An 18,612-nucleotide genomic window follows, 5' to 3' on the forward strand; every position below is an offset into this window, starting at 1 on the left:
AGTACTATCTATCTATCTATCTATCTATCTATCTATCTATCTATCTATCTATCTATCTATCTATCTATCTATCTATCTATCTATCTATCTATCTATCTATCTATCTATCTATCTATCTATCTATCTATCTATCTATCTGTCTGCGGTCCTCTCCAAGGTTTCTCATTGTCATCCCACTGGGTTGAGTTTTTCCTTGCCCTGATGCGGGATCTGAACCGAGGATGTCGTTGTGGCTTGTGCAGCCCTTTGAGACACTTGGGATTTAGGGCTATATAAATAAACATTGATTGATTGACAGTTTTTAAGCACTTCTGATTTAGGGCTATTAAAATAAACATTGATTGGTTGATAGCATACAAGTATCATGCAGATTAAAACATATTTGCATGTAAAACACCTCCTCTGAAGATAAATCTGGATAAATGACGCAATTCTATTGAAGCAGAAATATATACATTATTATCATTATTATTAATCCCTACTATGGTATACTTCTAATCTAATTTTCTTATTATACTTTTAATTGTACAGTCTTGTTTCCCTTTCCAACACCGCCTTACCGGGAAGCTACGCTGCAACCTAACTACACGTTTGACCCTTTCTTGGGAAAACCCCCACTGACGAGTAGGAACAATGTCAGCCAATCAGCGTCCGAGAAGAAAATAAACAACCAATGGCTGCTCGCGGTTTTTCCTGACGCACTCATATTGTGGTACGCGAGGTTGCCGCTTGTAAATAATATAGCTTCCTCAGAGCTGCAACGTAACTGTATGAATTGGGAATAATATATAATTTCCTCTAAATGTCGCTGTCGTTTGGTAGAGAGTGGCGGTCCGTCGCAGTGACTGCCGGGCTATTATTAGTTTGTCTAACTTTTGCCTGATACGCACCCAGCCGGTTGGCTAGCTTAGCCAGCAGCTAGCGTTAGCTCAGCGTTTAAGCTAATCAGAGGTGACCAGGGCAGCTTCTTTTTTTTGCACAGAGTGGATTATTTAACATGACGAGCCACCTCTGACCTCACAATTAACACCAAATAAAAAGGTAAGATATTTACTTTTCAAAAATACTCCCCCCACCCCCCAATTGGGCTGAGAAGAGCAACGTTGCTAGCACAAGCTAACTCGCCCGTGACGCGCTCCTGTCATCGCGTCTAATTGACGGACTGACAGCTTTGTTTTGATGACGTCATGCAGTTTTTGAAATTAAACAATTAAGGGTGGGAGCACCGCTGTAAAATAAGACGCGACATTGCTGTCACGTCAGCTCATCGTTAGTTAGCCAGCTAGCCCGGCTAGTCAAGTGGAAATGAAGCTCACTGATCTTCTTGTAATTGTGCAGAAAATGACTCCGTGAAGCTGCTGTTCACTTCACAGTTACGTACTGTTTTGTTGTATAAATGAAGTGCTGTCCTCCCCCCTACCCCAATAGGATTAAGCCTGAACCAAAGGCGGATATGGCTTGTTTCACATGCGAGGTGTCATAAGGGGAAATCCATGTGTCGCACCCTGCTCATTGTCTATTTTTAGATGATTCTAATTAGCAGAGGAGAAACGAGCAGTTTACTCATGCAAATCAAGGCCCCCAACTGCACAACGTACCAGGCTATACTGTAGCAGTAATATCACATTTGTTTTATGCATAGTTTATGGTCTTATGATTATTATTATGATTTTTTCCTACGTTCAAAACACTTCCTTGTGGTTTACATAACATGTAATGGAGGTTATTTGGTCAAAATGTTGCATAGATTATGTTTTGCAGACCGTTTTCAAGTCTCCTAAGGATGCGATGTGTCTTATTTATAGTCGTGGTCAAAAGTTTACATACACTTGTAAAGAACATAATGTCATGGCTGTCTTGAGTTTCCAATCATTTCTACAACTCTTATTTTTTTGTGAAGGTGTACCCCGCCTTCCGTCCGAATGCAGCTGAGATAGGCTCCAGCGCCCCCCGCGACTCCGAACGGGACAAGCAATAAACAATGATAATAATAATAAATAGTATAATATATATAATATATAACATATGAATAATATAAATATATTCAACATTTAAGTGCAGTCAAGGAACATATGCATTATACAGCAGTGTTTCCCACACATTCATTTATTTGTGGCGGCCCGACACAAAAGAATTATGTCCGCCACAAATAGATTTTTTTTTTTTTTTTTTTTGTCCTGTTCAGCTTCTCAGGCAAATCATATAGTTGATGTAGATGCCCATATAGGCTGTTCAGATTTACTTTACAAAAGAGAAGTGTAGGATACTTCTCTTGTTGCCTTATTTGTATTTGACCACTACTGTTTTCTGTTTATTTGTTACTGACTGTGGCAGGCCACTTCTGCCTCTGTTTCACTTTATGTTGCTGGTAAATAATATGGTTGTAGTAGTAGTAGGCTAAAGTTAAATTATTTAGAATGCACTAATTAAAGGGGCAGAGCTTTAAGAGACATTTTAGCTTTTATATTTTATAGGATATATTTTTTGTAGAACCACAATTAATAAATATATTTCAGTGAATAACTTATTGTTCAAATCTGTATATAAATATGTACATAAAGTGTTGTAATTATATTGTAAAATTGATGGATGGATGGACGTTTAAAACAAAACTGTTATTATTAATTAGTAAGAATACATTTTTTGAGCCTTTTTAGAGAAAATCATATCATTGTAGTAAATTATGCAAATTACTCGATGATGTCATGGTGACCACGCCCATAGCAACGCCCATAGCCATGCCTCCACCGCCACAGTTATCTTGGCGGTTTATGGGAAACACTGTACAGTCTGATGGCTGCCGGTATGAAGGACCTCCTGTGTCGTTCCGTGTTGCATTTTGGGAGTCTGAGCCTTCCACTGAACGTGCTCATTCTCTCCGCAAGGTCCGAGTGTAGTGGGTGGGAGGTGTTGTCCATAATGGCTAGGAGTTTTGCTTGTTGTCATACTTGTTGGTCACAAAAAATATTCATGAAGTTTGGTTCTTTTATGAATTTATTATGGGTCTACTGGAAATGTGACCAAATCTGCTGGGTCAAAAGTATACATACAGCAATGTTAATATTTGGTTACATGTCCCTTGTTAAGTTCCACTGCAATAAGGCGCTTTTGGTAGCCATACACAAGCATCTGGCAAGCTTCTGGTTGAATTTTTGACCACTCCTCCTGACAAAATTGGTGCAGTTCAGCTAGATTTTTTGGTTTTCTGACATGGACTTTGGGAAGGCCATTCTAAAACCTTAATTCACACTGACTCAGACGATAACACAATTAACAAAAATTTTCATCAACAAATAACAAATGAGACAGAAAAAAAATCCAATCATGTTTAATTTTGTCTTGTCGATGGGTGAGACAAGTTGGGAATATATCCAATCAGAGCTCTTTAACAGTGCAGTGACAGTTACAATTGTGAGCCAATCAGATGCTTTTACTTGTGAGAGAGGAATTTCGATTTAACTCTGCGAAATTGTGGGGATTTATCATGTTCCACATCGTGATATGTGTACACCTGAGGCAAAGTGAGGAAGACACATTTGATTTTTGACGCTTTATGATGCCATCAGCAGGCGAGTCATCGTGACAGCTACACAACTCTACGTTAAAGCTATACGTATTTGCTGCTTTTGGTTGTTCTGCGTTCATAAGCAAATTATAATGAAGGCATGCATCGTAACTTTATTTCACAACACACATTCATACCTGCTTTGCCAGAGACATAGCATAAAAATAGAAAAAGTGCATGAAAGCTATTCATTGGCATGGACCATTGTATGCATCATAAATCATTCATCACCATAAGATGCTAAGGTCGTCTAAAAAAGGTGCATTCAAATAAACTTTAAAAAGTCCTTATCTTTTATACTTTGTATTTTTATTACTACTACATTTAATGTAATTTTAGCTGACTGAAATGTGTCATTTCATTGACTAAAACTAAATCAATTTAGGTGACTAAAATTAGACTAATGCTAAAAGAAATTTTCGGCAAAAGACTGACTAAAACTAAATCAAAAACAGCTGTCAAAATTAACACACTTCGACAATGTTTTCTCTCCGTCAATCATGTTTTAGTTTTTAGCGCTTCCATATCGAGTCTACTGACAGATATAAGTTTGAACTATACGCTACCTTGTATTAAAAATGGCAACAGCGGAAGATGCATGTGCATGTACGAGCCAGTCTGCCTCACAACAAGACGATAGCAAAAAAACAAGGAGTTTATTGACTACAGCACGCACTACAATGGCGGACTTGCTCAAAAAGTCCGCTGACGTCACGAGTGTGAAAAACGTCACCAATTGGGCAAATTCCAAACGGCTCTCTCGTAGGAAGTATGAAGGAAGATTGTTTTATAAATATCTCGCCAATGCCTCCACTGTTTTGTTTTCAATTTTCCGGGACTTATGCAAATCCCAAAGACACAACAGCAGGTACCAATAAGTAAGAAAAGCTGGTTTTGCTTAATAGGGCCCCTTTAGCTATCACTATCACTCTAAGAGTGAACATTTGTCACGACACACTGCTATCAGTGGTATGTCACAGGGTGGCGCTTAAAGTTTGGCCAACTAAGTAATTGTGTTTCTATCACCCCTAGTGATGCGCAAAACCTAAATATGGCAATAAGAATCTGGTATTGGAAAACAAAACGTCTCATATCGCTAAAACTATTTTACGCTCTCAGGTGGTTTTTGAGACGTTTCGATATTGAAGTGTGTCGCAAAAGCATGATGACGGAAACACTAAACACCGAACTGGCGGGGCACCTATGCAGGACAACTAGGGAAGACGGGTCGTCTTGGTTCCGCTTCCGAACGGTCGGTGGGCTGTATCACAGGTCCCTTCGTGGCAATAGAGACCGATCCGCATGCTCGTAGCCACAATGTTGAGTGGGCCCTTCAATCCACAATTCGTCTGAATTCCTCGTTCATAATTGTCTCCTAAAAATCCCTGTTTCGTGGCCGATGCCATACGTAAGGACATTCGTTCCCTTTGAGAGATCACCCGCTCCCTTTGTCTTCTATTGACGATCACGGCAACAGCAATGGCTGTGGATATAATCACATCTACAAAACCATGGAATCGCAACGCGTCCATCTTCCTCAAAGTGGTGTCTGGCGGGACGATATTTCATGAGAAAAACGGCTCATGATGCAAAACAGCCTTTATGGACACACCTACAAGTCGCAAATGTACTTGGTCTAAATTTTAGAAACATCGCTTTTATTTTGCGAAAAAACTGCAATGGAAACGCAGCTCATCACCATTGACTTGACATTTCTCACACAGCACTGTAACTTACGGTACAGATGTTTTCCCAAGTCACCAACAAATTTGGCACACACCTTTAGGGGACGGACAAGCACATTTGTGTAAAGATTGATAAACATGATTGCAGCCATCAAGCAAAATGCCTTTTCGGGCAGGAATTGGTAAACAATTTTCCATAAGTCATTGGCCATTTGTTTCATGATTATGAATTGTTAAATATATCATCAAACATTTATGTTTGCATAAATGGCATCTGTTTTAATTCAACTAATCAGCTTTACTGATGTGTGTTGTCGTAAAAATATTTACGCAAACATTCTCTTTGAACGCCGTGACCGTCAGCTTTACAGATGCCATGTCTGCTTCTAAGCTAAATCATCTGTTCGAATGAACCAGATTGAACGCACTCTTTTCTGTATTGCAGACTCCAGTCAGTCTAGCTTGCTGTGATGTTGCCCCTCCTGCCTGGCATGCAGGCATGAGCTCTGTCCTGTGGAGCCAGGAGAAGCCCAGCGGGGGCTTCAGGGAGGATTGGAGGACTGGAGGACACCACTACATGGTGGTGAAGGACTACACGGCAGAGAAGCCTCACCAGAAGATCGTGCGGATCCCGCGCGGCAGCCTGGGCCAGGTGTGCCAGGAGCGCAACAACATGGGCCGCACGCTACCGCCCTGCAAGGGGAAGAAGAGCCTGCGCATCCTGGACCAGACCAACGTGGTGCAGAGCCTGGACGAGCGGGACATCCGGGAAATAGACGAGAAGCTGGCCGAGCTGCTGTTCCCCATCACCAACTGTGAGGAGCGCTACACCCTGCTGTGCAACAAGTCCCGGCTGGAGCGCGTGCGCGACATCGACTGCGGCTCCAAGGTGCGGGTCCAGCTGCGCACCGGAGATGATCCGCTGCCCGGTGTGGTCCGCTTCAAGGGCTCGCTGCTCGCTGACAGACCCCTCTCCGGAATTCTGTTTGGAGTGGAATTACTGGTGAGAACTCTTTTGTGTCGCATGTTGCCATGTGTTGCTCAACGGCAACAACAATTTGCTGTCAGCACGTGACCGCAAACGTGACATCTCATTAGCTGGTTCCGAGACAGGATTAATTGCTTCAGTCTCAATTTACTGAAAGGGACTCTAGGATTTTTTAATAAAAAATTTTGCTGAAAAAATGTATAATAAAATTGTCAGCATAATTTGATGTAACAAAATTAGTTCAAAGGCAAACAATTCATACATTTATTGTCAAAAAAAGCTTTGTAAGAAAGACACAAATTAACCTCCATAAACTCAGGGAACAAGTCCCTGGACACAGGGACAAATGGACAAAGAATTTAAATTAGGTAATGTGCCCACCGATCGGTATTGGACGATTTTGATAAAAAAAGTTTGTGGTTGGCCATTGTTGATTGATTCCTTTTAATGCCAATCGCAAACAGCAAATTTTACAGTTAATGCATGTGATCGGTATTTCTATCGTCCAATTTCATCCCTAGCTTTTAGTACCATTACAAATGTTTTGTGTTTTGGAAACATTTGCATGACGCGACTGCAACTGTATCTCCATACACAGTGTGCAGCCGCTCCCCTAAACTAATCGTAATCACCTCCATTACAACAAGAAAAAGCCTTTTTTAGTATCTTAAGTTTCAAGCATCGGGTATTTTCATCTCTGGAAGACGAGGCTAAACTTGTCACACACTGGAAGCAAGCCTGGCTGGAGCAGGCATGATAATAGCTATGTTAACTGCTAAGATAGCTTGAAAAGGATTAACCAAGAAATACGTTCTTAGTAAACTAAACCTTAAAAAAGTGTAGAATTAACCATGTTTTAGCAGAAAGTAAGCAGCTTTTAACAGGAAATTATAAGTAGATTAATCACGTAAGAGGATAGAAACAATCCATTAATTGGCAGTGTCGATACAAAGGGTAGTATCAGTATATGATCTATACTAGAGTGATTAGGTCAGTATTTTTATTTTATGAAAATATTTTTTGTTTACAAACTTGTGTAATAAGTCCCTGGACATGGAAAAACACTGAGGGCAAAAACCAAACAATTTTTAAATGAGTAGTTTTGTCTTTTGTTTAGTTATTGTGTAATATTGGCTTTGTTTTGCTCCAACAATTGTATGTAATAAAAGAGAATAGGGACCTAGTTTAAAAATATTGGGTTGATATTAGTAAACTGTAAATTTGGCCCATTATTATTATCACTCTCATAGTCAATAATTCTCCCCAAATATGTTATGATATCTGAGGGCATTTTTTTTTTTTTTACTTCTTGCGGGGACTCTTACCCGGTCTGCTCAGCTGTGTTCACGCAGCCACGCCCCCTCCTTCACTACCTCTAATGCAATGCAGATCATCTCCAGTATGATTCCTCTGCTTACACAAAACGTCCATTTTTTTCTGCCCGAAATTCAATTCTTTTTTCCTATTTGTTTTTGCTACGGCAGCGATGGCGTTGCACGACTAGTCTCCGTCCGCAACACTCGGAGCGTAGGCTCATTAAAGGAGCGCGGCAAGTTTCATTTTCTGTGATTCAAATAACACGACTGAGCAGTAAAAGATGGATGGATGGACAGAGATGGATGGATATAAGGAAGACAGAAAAGATATCTCTGCCAAAAAACTGTAAATTGACAAATAGGAGACCTAATATATAAGAGAAGAAGAGCAGGCAACAGCTTACAGCAACTTTCTGTAACATCCAGGAATACATTTTGTCAGCCATCTTGAAAAACGTCTTAACTATATTCTACGTGAGGGAGCCCAGAAATGTTTTTATTTAAATGTTCACAAAATTTCAGGGTTCCTCACAATGAAACCTTACAATGTATTAAATCCATAAACTTCTATAAAGTTGTATAAAATTCAGTAGACGCCGAGTTATTGTGATGTAGAGTAATCCCAACGTTTTACCAGTTTTCCCAGGATATTTTCCATTATTTTGAAATGCGCATGTCAGTACTCCTCTTAGACACATCCCCTGATGTTTTTTGCTGCTTAATTAACCAAAAAATTGGCACCACATGAAACATGTTGCTACAGGTCCGACGTTTCTAAAAACAAAATGTGGAAAAAAACAACCTATAGCCCCTGTCCAGCTGTTAACTATTTTAACTTTTACTAATCAAGTTTAGATAACTTTTACTGCAAATTAAGATTGGCTCCAAATATCAGTTATTGACCTCCTTGACTACTAATAATAGGTCGATCTCTACTGTCACTAGCACTCAACATTGATACATAGAAAAATGTACAGTTAATACATGTGATCGGTGTTGCTTTTGTCCGATCTCGTCCTTAATTTTTAGTAAAATGTGCAGTGTTTTGACTGACAGGAGTGAAAACATTTGCATGACACGACTGCAGCAAACTGTCAAACATGCCATTTGCACTGCGCCATGTCCACAGAGGCGACACACAAAGCTTTGCTTATTTCAGCACAATGTTGTTTTTATTCTACTGCGCTCAGCTGTAGCCCTCCTGAGTGGGCTGAGCTTCCAGGCTGCAGCTCGAATAATAACATCTCGGTCGTCCACGTTCTTGGGCTACAACTTAATGCTGCTTGCCAAATACTGACCGATGTGTCCTGTAGTAGGACTCTTAAGAATCTAAAAATGCCATGTCCTCGTTTTTCAGTTCTTTATCTTGTTAAGACAGTTTGGACATTTGTATGCGTCCAAATTTGTGGAAACAGTTTGGGAAAGGCCCTTTTGTGTTTCAATATGCTTGAAACTGAAAACTGATACCAAAAATCCCCTATTGTGCTAAAGTTACTTTTTAAAAATGATGTTCTAACAGGAATACCGGTACTTGTTTTTGAGCACCAAACATGAGAAAAAAATCCATAATCTCCTTTATTTGCTTCAATTTGAAGGGAGGAGGTGCTTATACGTTCATTTGGGCAGCGCCGTCTCTACAGAGAGTATTGACAACTCGGTTTCAGAGTTGGTCCCAAACATGGCGCTCAGTAGTCACGTGAGAGGCTTTTTTAACCAATCATTTAAGATTTTCTGGCCATATTTTCTCCGATTGGTCAAAAGCCCCTCACGTGACTACAGGGTGCCATGTTTGGGACCAACTCTGAAACCGAGTGGTCCAAATGTTTTTTTCAAAGACATGGTACCGCCTCTGACCCGTCCCTAGCTAGATGAGGGCGCTCTGTGTATAAGCCACAGATGCATAAAATGCTTACGAAAAGCACCTTAAACGGTCAACATTTTAGCATCAAGGCTAGATTTTGGAAACACTACCAAAACACACACTATTGTTGGACCTCTGACATTTATTTCAAGTTGTTTAAAAATACAAAGGATACACACATTTTTTCCATGCTGATCTCAACACCGATAATTTGCTGCTTCTCAAGGCCGATACCAATAACTGAATTATATCTATTGTTTTGTTAAATATAGTTTTAACTGTAGTTTGTGCACACCTGGAGGTAAGAAAGCCCTCAAATAAAGGTGGATTTTTTTGGGGTGGATTTGACAAAATGTTATACTTAGATTGGTCAGATCTAATCCTCTAGTTTCTGTAGATTAGTCCTAATTCATTATAACATCACTAATTTGCTAGCATCACACGTCCATTAATTTGTCCTTATTTCCATCTATCAGAGTGTGTACGAGTCTGGTGATTGTGACATATTGTTTCTTGTGGAAAATAGCAGAGGCTGGGAAGTACAAACTGTGGCTCCGGTCACGTCCGGCGGTCCAGCAATGGCGGCGTGTTGGTTGTCCAACGCCATCTCTTCCATGATGAAATCAAACATCGCTTTGGACTTAGACTTAGGGTCATCTCTGGCAGGCTTTATACACCCTCTGGACGCTGCGGCGGTGGAAACGGCACTGGAACTTTCCTTGCGGCTGGCCTTGAGGCAGCTTTGGCGGCGTAGGCGTCTTTGTGGGTTTTCCAGTTATTCCCCTACGGAGTGTTTGCAGGGCATTGGGTGCAGGTGGCACGTGGTACTTACTCCTTTAGGAGGAGTAAAGAAATCCCGTACGACCCCATGTTTTTTTCAGAGTTCTGGGGAGGTTTACGACCTACGAGAAAGGAGCGCTTGATTTGTTAGCCCTCGCCTTATGCGTAATCTGCCCACATTTTAATTGTGTGAAGGCCAACCACACACTTCACTTATCCTGGACATTCAAATCAACAATTTTCACGTTTCCAAAAATGATTGGTTTTCCTGGAATTCCTACTTTTTAATACCATTATTTTTAGTCTTTTTTTCCTCCCACTATTTTCATCCATTCCACCATAAAATGATGTTTATTTAAAACAATCAGGCTATTTAGTTATTTTGGAAAAATTCTCGGTTTTCCCCAATTTTACGCAACACATATTCTATATTAGAAAAGGTTCCCAACACACATTTTCATTAAATTCTCATTTAATTGAAAAGGACTTTTTCTATCGATTTGAACTGCTCCAAAGTCAAATGCTCTTTGCTAATGTTAGTCAACTCTTAGCATGTTAAAGTTACCATGCTAGCATAACGTGTGTAAACTTTTTTTCGGAAATTTTGCAGCCGTATGCCTCAGTCATATACGGTAGCTTGGTACTTAATACATGCTAACTTTTTTAGCACGTTTTATAAATTTGTAACTAATTTTCTAGGCATGCAAAAATTCCCGTTTCTGAGAATTCCTGGTTTTCCCGGGATTTCCACTTTTAAATACTACTGATTTTATCCTACTGTTCCCACATTTTTCAACAATTCCTTAACAATTGCCACATTTTTTAATGTATTTGAACTGTTCCAAAGTCAAAATGCTCTTTGCTAATGTTAGTCAATTGTTAGCACGTTACGCTAACATGCTAATGTTAACTTGCTAACTTTTTTGGACAATTTTGCAGCCCTATGCCTCAGTCATATAATTTGGTACTTGATACATTCTAACTTTTTTAGCAAGTTTTAAACTTTTTTAGCTAATTTCCCAGGCGTACACCTTAGTCATAGAACTTTGTACGTGACACGTGCTAATTGTTATCATGATAACTTTTAGCATGCTAGCTTTTTTTTTCAAATTTTGCATGCATGCGCTTCAAAGTCCTATCACTTAATAGATGCGTTCTAACTGTTGGCATGTTAACGTTAGCATTTCAGTTCAGCCTGCACTTTTCAGCAGGTTGCGCATTTCAGTGGCTTGCACAGTTAATTCACATGCAATTCATCTCATCCATCATTCCATTTTCTACCGCTTGTCCCTTTCGAGGTCGCGGGGGGTTGCATATTCTTGTTGATAATGGAGCTATTTTTTTATGTTAGCAGATTTATCGGTGTGACGTCAAAAATCTTAATATCGGACCGCTAATTTTCATGCACCCATTGAAAATACTATACTATGAGACATTTTGCCCCACATTTAGTTGAGCTTAGCTCTTGAATGACCACTTGTCTTAACATTTCCCTCCGCCATCTTCTCGTCAGGAGGAGGGTCGAGGCCAGGGCTTCACGGAGGGCTCCTTCCAGGGCCGCCAGCTTTTCCGCTGCGAGGACGAGTGCGGCGTGTTTGTGGCACTGGACAAGCTAGAACTGTGGGAGGATGATGATGATGACGATGATCTGAGCGAGCTGGAGGTGGACCATGTCAATCTGGTGGAAGAGGACCAGGACTACCCTCCGCTGGAGATCAACTCCCGGGTCCTGGTGCAGACCAGAGAGGGACCCGAGAGGGGCACCATCATTTTTTGTGACTTACTGCCGGGTAACGAGAGCCTGGGCTACTATGTGGGCGTTGACATGGTAAGAACTTCTCCTTCTTAAGCGTTCTAGATGCTGTATGACTGACGTTTTTCTTCAAACAGTAGCCTTATAAAATATGGTTTGCAGCACAATATTTTGTCAGAAAAAGTCATGTTATCAATTTCGGAAATTATTACATTTGTCTTTATTTTCAATACATTTTATGTTATGTTATGTTATGTTATTTTGATTTATTATGCGCCCCCAACCAACTGTTACATGACACGGTATGAGTGAAAATGCAGTCACTATGTAATCTATTATTATTACCACTCAGATATTTCTAATAAATAAACAACTGTACAAAAAGAACATTTATTGTGCAAATAATGTAATGAAATAATTTTTAATTTTTGCCAGTTGCCCACAGCAGCTTTAAATATTTCTCATGGTGACTATTTGTGTGAATATCTATTTTGCATAACTTGACAACATAAACTCATACAAACGTAATACATTATTTGGACAACAGCTTGGCAATCCGAAAATAACAAGTTGCAATCGAGGCCAAAGTAATGCAGGAAAAATATAAAATGTGTTAGTTGTTTAACATTTTTAGTTTGAAAATATTTCTGAATATATTTTCTTTTTTTATGACAAACTCCCTTGTGCTATTATTATAAAATATAATAATATATGTTAAAATTTACCTTCAAAAAAGGCCTTACCTCTATCAAACTAAATGAATGCCCCTAGATCAGGCGTGTCAAACCTGTTTTCATTGTAAGCCACATCGCAGTTATGTTAGCCCTCAGAGGGCCAATTGTAACAGTGAAAAATATATTTGTGTGTGTGTGTGTGTGTGTGTGTGTGTGTGTGTGTGTGTGTGTGTGTGTGTGTGTGTGTGTGTGTGTGTGTGTGTGTGTGTGTGTGTGTGTGTGTGTGTGTGTGTGTGTGTGTGTGTGTGTGTGTGTGTGTGTGTGTGTGTGTGTGTGTGTGAAACCACATGTATATCCACATGTATATAATTGACTATGCATTTGATTATGTAATTTTTACGTAAGCTGTAAAAAAAATCTTTAGATTTAACTGTAAAAAAAATGTCAGCTCACTCTCCAGAATTTCACTGTAGAATTTGTGGTGGATTTTTACAGCATATAACTGTAAATGGAAAGGAAAAACAGTACCACTGTTTGTTTACGGTAAAATTCATGCAACGGAGCTGCTAGTTTTTTATAACCGTAAAATCAACAGTGGTTTTTGAAGTGTTTTACTGGAAAAATGCTACCCAAAATATCACCGGAATTCTATCTTTAACTCTATTGTCATTTTCACAGTGTACAATTTGATGGATAACTTGCTTGGATATCAAAGGTCAAGCAGGTATTTAAGTACCTATTTTTATTTTAACAAACATTTTTATTGGTAAATATGATAAGATAATATTTTGTTGCATTATTAGATGATAATAAAGTTCAAAAGAGATGCAATTGTATGCAATACATGTATTTTTTTTAATGTCAAAATTTGGAAAGAAGAAATACATTTAGGAAGAAAAGATAAAATACTTTATTAATGCATATTATTTCCAGGCTTTCGCGGGCCACATAAAATGATGTAGTGGGCCAGATCTGGCTCCCGGGCCTTGAGTTTGATACGTGTCCTAGATTTTAATAATAACAATTAAATAAAAACAATATAAAAAAATTATAACTGTTACACAATATTTTTTAAAATTATATCAAGAAACATTAATTTTAAAGCATATTCGACCTAAGATATTCTAGGAAAATCCAGGATTTTCTTCTTTGAATTATCATTATTTTTTACCTTGGTTATAAATATCAGCTACTCTGTCATTGCCTTTTTTATGGCCGTTCTTTTAAGTGTTAAGTGAATATCTTCTTGTTGCCAAGGATAAGCGTATCAGCTGGTATCTATGACTACTGTTGTCAGGTCGGGAGTGGTGTTGTGGTCGTAGGGAGATTGGAGCATGCATCGGAGGCATTTGACTGCTGACTGTTGGCGGCGGCAGCAGCAGCGAGCTGACGGCCCACGCTGCGCATCGCATCCGCCCACACAAAGACGAAGAGGCGGTCACATAGGGAGTGAGGTGAAGTCTCCGAGTGGTATGACCCAGCGGCGTGGCGAGGGGCCAGCAGGCAGCTAATTGGAGCCCGCTGCCCTGCCTCCCCCTGCACCCCAGCCTCGCATTGGTGGCCTCACGCCGCCGGAGCGCCATCCTGGATTGCAACTCGCGGGGAAGAATAGCCTATTTGTACTTGCGGCGGGATTAGCGCGCGCTAAGGAGGATCTGAATCAGAGGGGCTGTTCATGTTGGGGGCGATGAGCAACTGGGTTATCACTGTGCAGAGACTCGAGCTCAAGCGCGTTAGATAAGGTCACCTGGGGAGGGTTATGTACTTCTAATGGCTCCGACTCTTACAGGACAATCCTATCGGCGAGTGGGACGGAATGTTTGATGGGAAGCTGCTGTGTAACTTTGCCAGTTTGGAGCACACTAAACTTGTCCCCATCTGTGACGTAATGCCAGGTGAGCCAACCCCCTTTTTGTCGCCTATCTTGAACATTTTCCGTGACCTTCCTTGCAAGGGTTCTTCTGAGTTTGCGTTAAACAGAGAGCCTTTTGTGTTGACGCCTCTCTTGTTTTTCCAGGCAAAAATACTCAGGCTCTTTGTTCGCCATGTTGGCATATTGATGTGTTTATGCTGTTTGCAAGGAAATGTAGAATGCTGCCATAACTGTTGATGGCTTATATCTCTCGCCTTCAGTTGATAAGTAGACAGGCTGCAGACTTGCTGCCATGTAAAGCTACTTTTTAAATCCCTCTGTCAATTATTTCTCTACTCCGCACAAGAACATTATACAAAATGTACATAACCTGCACTTAAAAAGAAGACACAGAACCCCCTGTAAGTAAAATGCTTTAGTTCAGTTGGTTTGGCTGTGAGGAAACCAGAAGCCTGACTGATAAAACGTAAAGTATCATACGGGCTGTGTATCTTACACATTATACACCTGTACAACTTGTTGTGCACATTAGCTTAACGTCAGTGGCACCTCTAACATTTCTGGTGTTTGTCTTTGGCTGCACAGAATATTCCATGCAGGACCAAAGGCTGCAAAAACACAGTTTTGCTCCCAGAAGCAACAGCAACGACAGGTCATCGTCTGGCCAAAGCAAACCAAAGAGCAAAGGTACGGCAAAACAGACACACAGAGTGTTTTTTGTCCTTTAAGGTGCTTTGTCTCCTGGTTGTAACCTTGCAAATGTACACAAATCTTAAACTCCACATTGTGGGTCACTTCCTGAACAGAAGATGATATAACAAAGTACATGATATTAAAATATAGTGCATTACCATATTGATGGAAAGTCTTTTTAAATTAGCCTCATGGTAACAAAGCACCCTTGGCTACTAAATCAAAATACAGTGGAACCTCTAAGACAGGGCTATTCAACTAAATTGTTCCAGGGGCCACATTTCCAAAGAACTATGATTTGGGGGATAGGGGGTCCAGACTTCTTTCTTCACTGATATTGTTATTTTGAGCTTTCTCTATACTGGACATTTGTTTTTCGTCCATTTAATTTGTCTGAATTACAAATTGCAGAAAAAATAGCCCTATTTTTCAAAGCACAAGTGTCAATTGCAGTACATTCTGGCTATTATGAGGTTAAAATATACATTTTTAGTGTTTTTATGATATTAAAGGCCTACTGAAATGAATTTTTTTTATTTAAACGGGAATAGCAGATCCATTCTATGTGTCATACTTGATCATTTTGCGATATTGCCATATTTTTGCTGAAAGGATTTAGTATAGAACAACGTCGATAAAGTTCGCAACTTTGGGTCTCTGATAAAAAAAAACCTTGCCCCTACCGGAAGTAGCGTGACGTTGTCAGTTGTTCACTCCCTCATATTTTCCTATTGTTTTCAACGCAGCTAGAGCGATTCGGACCATTACCCCATTAATTTTAGCGAGGATGAAAGATTTGTGGACGAGGAACGTTAGAGTGACGGACTAGAATGCAGTGAAATACATATTTTTTTCGCTCTGACCGTAACTTAGGTACAAGCTGACGCATTGGATTCCACACTTTCTCCTTTTTCTATTGTGGATCACGGATTTGTATTTTAAACCACCTCGGATACTATATCCTCTTGAAAATGAGAGTCGAGAACGTGAAATGGACATTCAGTGCCTTTTATCTCCACGACAATACATCGGCGAAATGCTTTAGCTACGAGCTAACGTGATGGCATCGTGCTTTAACTGCATATAGAAACAAAAAAAATAAACCACTGACTGGAAGGATAGATAGAAAATCAAAAATACTATTAAACCGTGGACATGTAAATACACGGTTAATGCTTTCCAGGCTGGCGAAGGTTAACAATGCTGTGCTAACGACGCCATTGAAGCTAACTTAGCAACTTAGCAACCGGACCGCACAGAGCTATGCTAAAAACATTAGCTCTCCACCTACGCCAGCCAGCCCTCATCTGCTCATCAACACCCGTGCTCACCTGCGTTCCAGCGATCGGCGGAAGGACGAAGGACTTCACCCGATGCGTTTGGCGGCCCGGAGACGTAGGAAGTCAAGGTGAGGTCGGCGGCTAGCGCGTCTGCTCTCCAACAAAGTCCTCCTGATTGTGTTGCTGTAGTCCGCTGCTAATACACCGATCCTACCTACAACTGTCTTCTTTGCAGCCTTCATTGTTCATTAAACAAATTGCAAAAGATGTCCAGAATACTGTGGAATTATGAAATGAAAACAGAGCTTTTTGTATAGGATTCTACGGGGTACCATAACTTCCGTTAAACTGACTTCGTCACGCGCATACGTCATCATACCGCGACGTTTCAGCCGGATATTTCCCGGGAAATTTTAAATGTCACTTTATAAGTTAACCCGGCCGTATTGGCATGTGTTGCAATGTTAAGATTTCATCATTGATATATAAACTATCAGACTGCGTGGTCGGTAGTAGTGGGTTTCAGTAGGCCTTTAAGTTTGCTGCAAAAATGTTAGTCTGTCTTTGAACTGAACTCGGGGGGGGGGGGGCTGGTCTGGTGTCATTACCTGGCCGGATTTTGGCCCCAGTCCTCCAGTTGAATAACCCTGCTCTAACAGTCATACTAGAGTAAAAATCCCCATCAACTCTAAAACACATGCGTGATATAAAAAATATTTATCCCTCTTTTAGAATAAGTGTTACACAAAAGCCACGAAATACCAAACAACAAGCAAAACGTGCCGTTTTGTGCTTAATGCTTGCTAAACAAAACCCTTGTGCTCTCATGGCTGACCATCTATGATTGAAGTTCCATCGTTTGGAAAGAATATTGGGGAAAAAAGCAAGAAAAAAAGCCAAAGAAAAAGCAAAACACGCTGATGTAATCTTCTTATGCTTGCCAAATTGAACGTTTGCCGTGGGTGTCATGTGGGACGTCATACCAAAACTCGGTTCCTTAATTGCAGTGGTGCTAACATAAGCGGGAGTAAACAGACCGGAAAAAAGAAGTACCGTATTTTCCAGACTATAGAGCGCACCGGTATATAAGACGCACCCACTGAATTTTAGGGAAAATAAAAAATGTTCCACATATTGGCCACAGATATAAACATTGCGAAATGAATATTCACACAGAAAGATTCTGTAAATGTTTTATTACATATCTTAATTGTTTCCAAACTACCTGTCACATGGCAGTAAAACTGCTGATCAAACAAAACACAAGTCATTGTCATGGGTCCACAAGCTGTGGAAGCTAGCTCTCCAATCAGAAACGGACTCAATAAATCCATGGTGATATTTTGGTAAATTTACTGAGGATTTTGTGAAAGTCAAACAATCCAAAAATAATGCTTTTGAAATTAATAATACTGACACAGACACTTGTAAACATGTTAGCATATTCGCTATTGCTAACGTTGCTAGGGTCATTACATTACGATAGCACGTAATGGGTTGTTCGGTATACCGGTACTAATAAAGTACCGCGATACTAATTGATTGAAATCGGTACTATACTGCCTTTGAAAAGTACCGGTACCGTTCCTTTATCTGAATGCCCGCTGTGTGGCGGTGACTACAGAGCCGAGGCGCATGATGTTGAGTGTGTCAAAACGCACACACAAAGTGCATATAAGCTATAACACCTTGGGGAGGAGGAATGGCAAAAATCTACAATTCTACTGGTTAATAAAGAGGGTGCGGGAAGCGCAATATGGATATATTTGGGCTTCAAAACTAACGGCAAAGGTGACGCTTTAAACAAGGAAGCGCCGCGCTTCAAGTGTTGCTCTAAAACACGCCTCGCCAAACGTGGCGATTAGTATTTTTGCTTCCAACCAAGTAAGCATTTTTAATAATAAGCATTCAGAACTGCACAAGGAGTTTAAAGAGTGACCCGGTAATAATGTAGTTGTTACACCTGTCCTGCTGTTCGCCTCCGGTGCAGACCGCAGTAGAGGAGCACAGGGGAGACTTTCCCTTCAGGGTCGATGTTTTCGTCGGGTTAACACACTTCACTTTACCCGTTAATGGGTCTGCTATGCTTCGCTCTCAGGGCAGAATGACGAGGCCGCCGATTTGTGACAATCTGGTTGCTTTAT

At 40.3% G+C, this 18,612-nt stretch overlaps 1 protein-coding gene across 2 annotated transcripts in view; it reads left to right on the forward strand.

The window, feature by feature from the left end:
- The first annotated feature begins 681 nt into the window (after positions 1 to 681).
- The window catches only part of cylda (cylindromatosis (turban tumor syndrome), a), a 51,964-nt gene continuing 34,033 nt past the window's right edge, over positions 682 to 18,612 (forward strand). For both annotated transcript variants that reach the window (XM_062023686.1, XM_062023696.1), the window contains exons 1-5: positions 682 to 1,041; positions 5,696 to 6,253; positions 11,709 to 12,023; positions 14,412 to 14,517; positions 15,081 to 15,182. In XM_062023686.1, coding sequence (XP_061879670.1) covers positions 5,750 to 6,253; positions 11,709 to 12,023; positions 14,412 to 14,517; positions 15,081 to 15,182 — 1,027 coding nt within the window. In that variant the 5' untranslated portion in view covers positions 682 to 1,041; positions 5,696 to 5,749. The remainder of the gene's footprint in view (positions 1,042 to 5,695; positions 6,254 to 11,708; positions 12,024 to 14,411; positions 14,518 to 15,080; positions 15,183 to 18,612) is intronic.

The sequence above is a fragment of the Entelurus aequoreus genome, linkage group LG02, assembly GCF_033978785.1.
Source record: "Entelurus aequoreus isolate RoL-2023_Sb linkage group LG02, RoL_Eaeq_v1.1, whole genome shotgun sequence".
Taxonomy (NCBI): Eukaryota; Metazoa; Chordata; class Actinopteri; order Syngnathiformes; family Syngnathidae; genus Entelurus; species Entelurus aequoreus.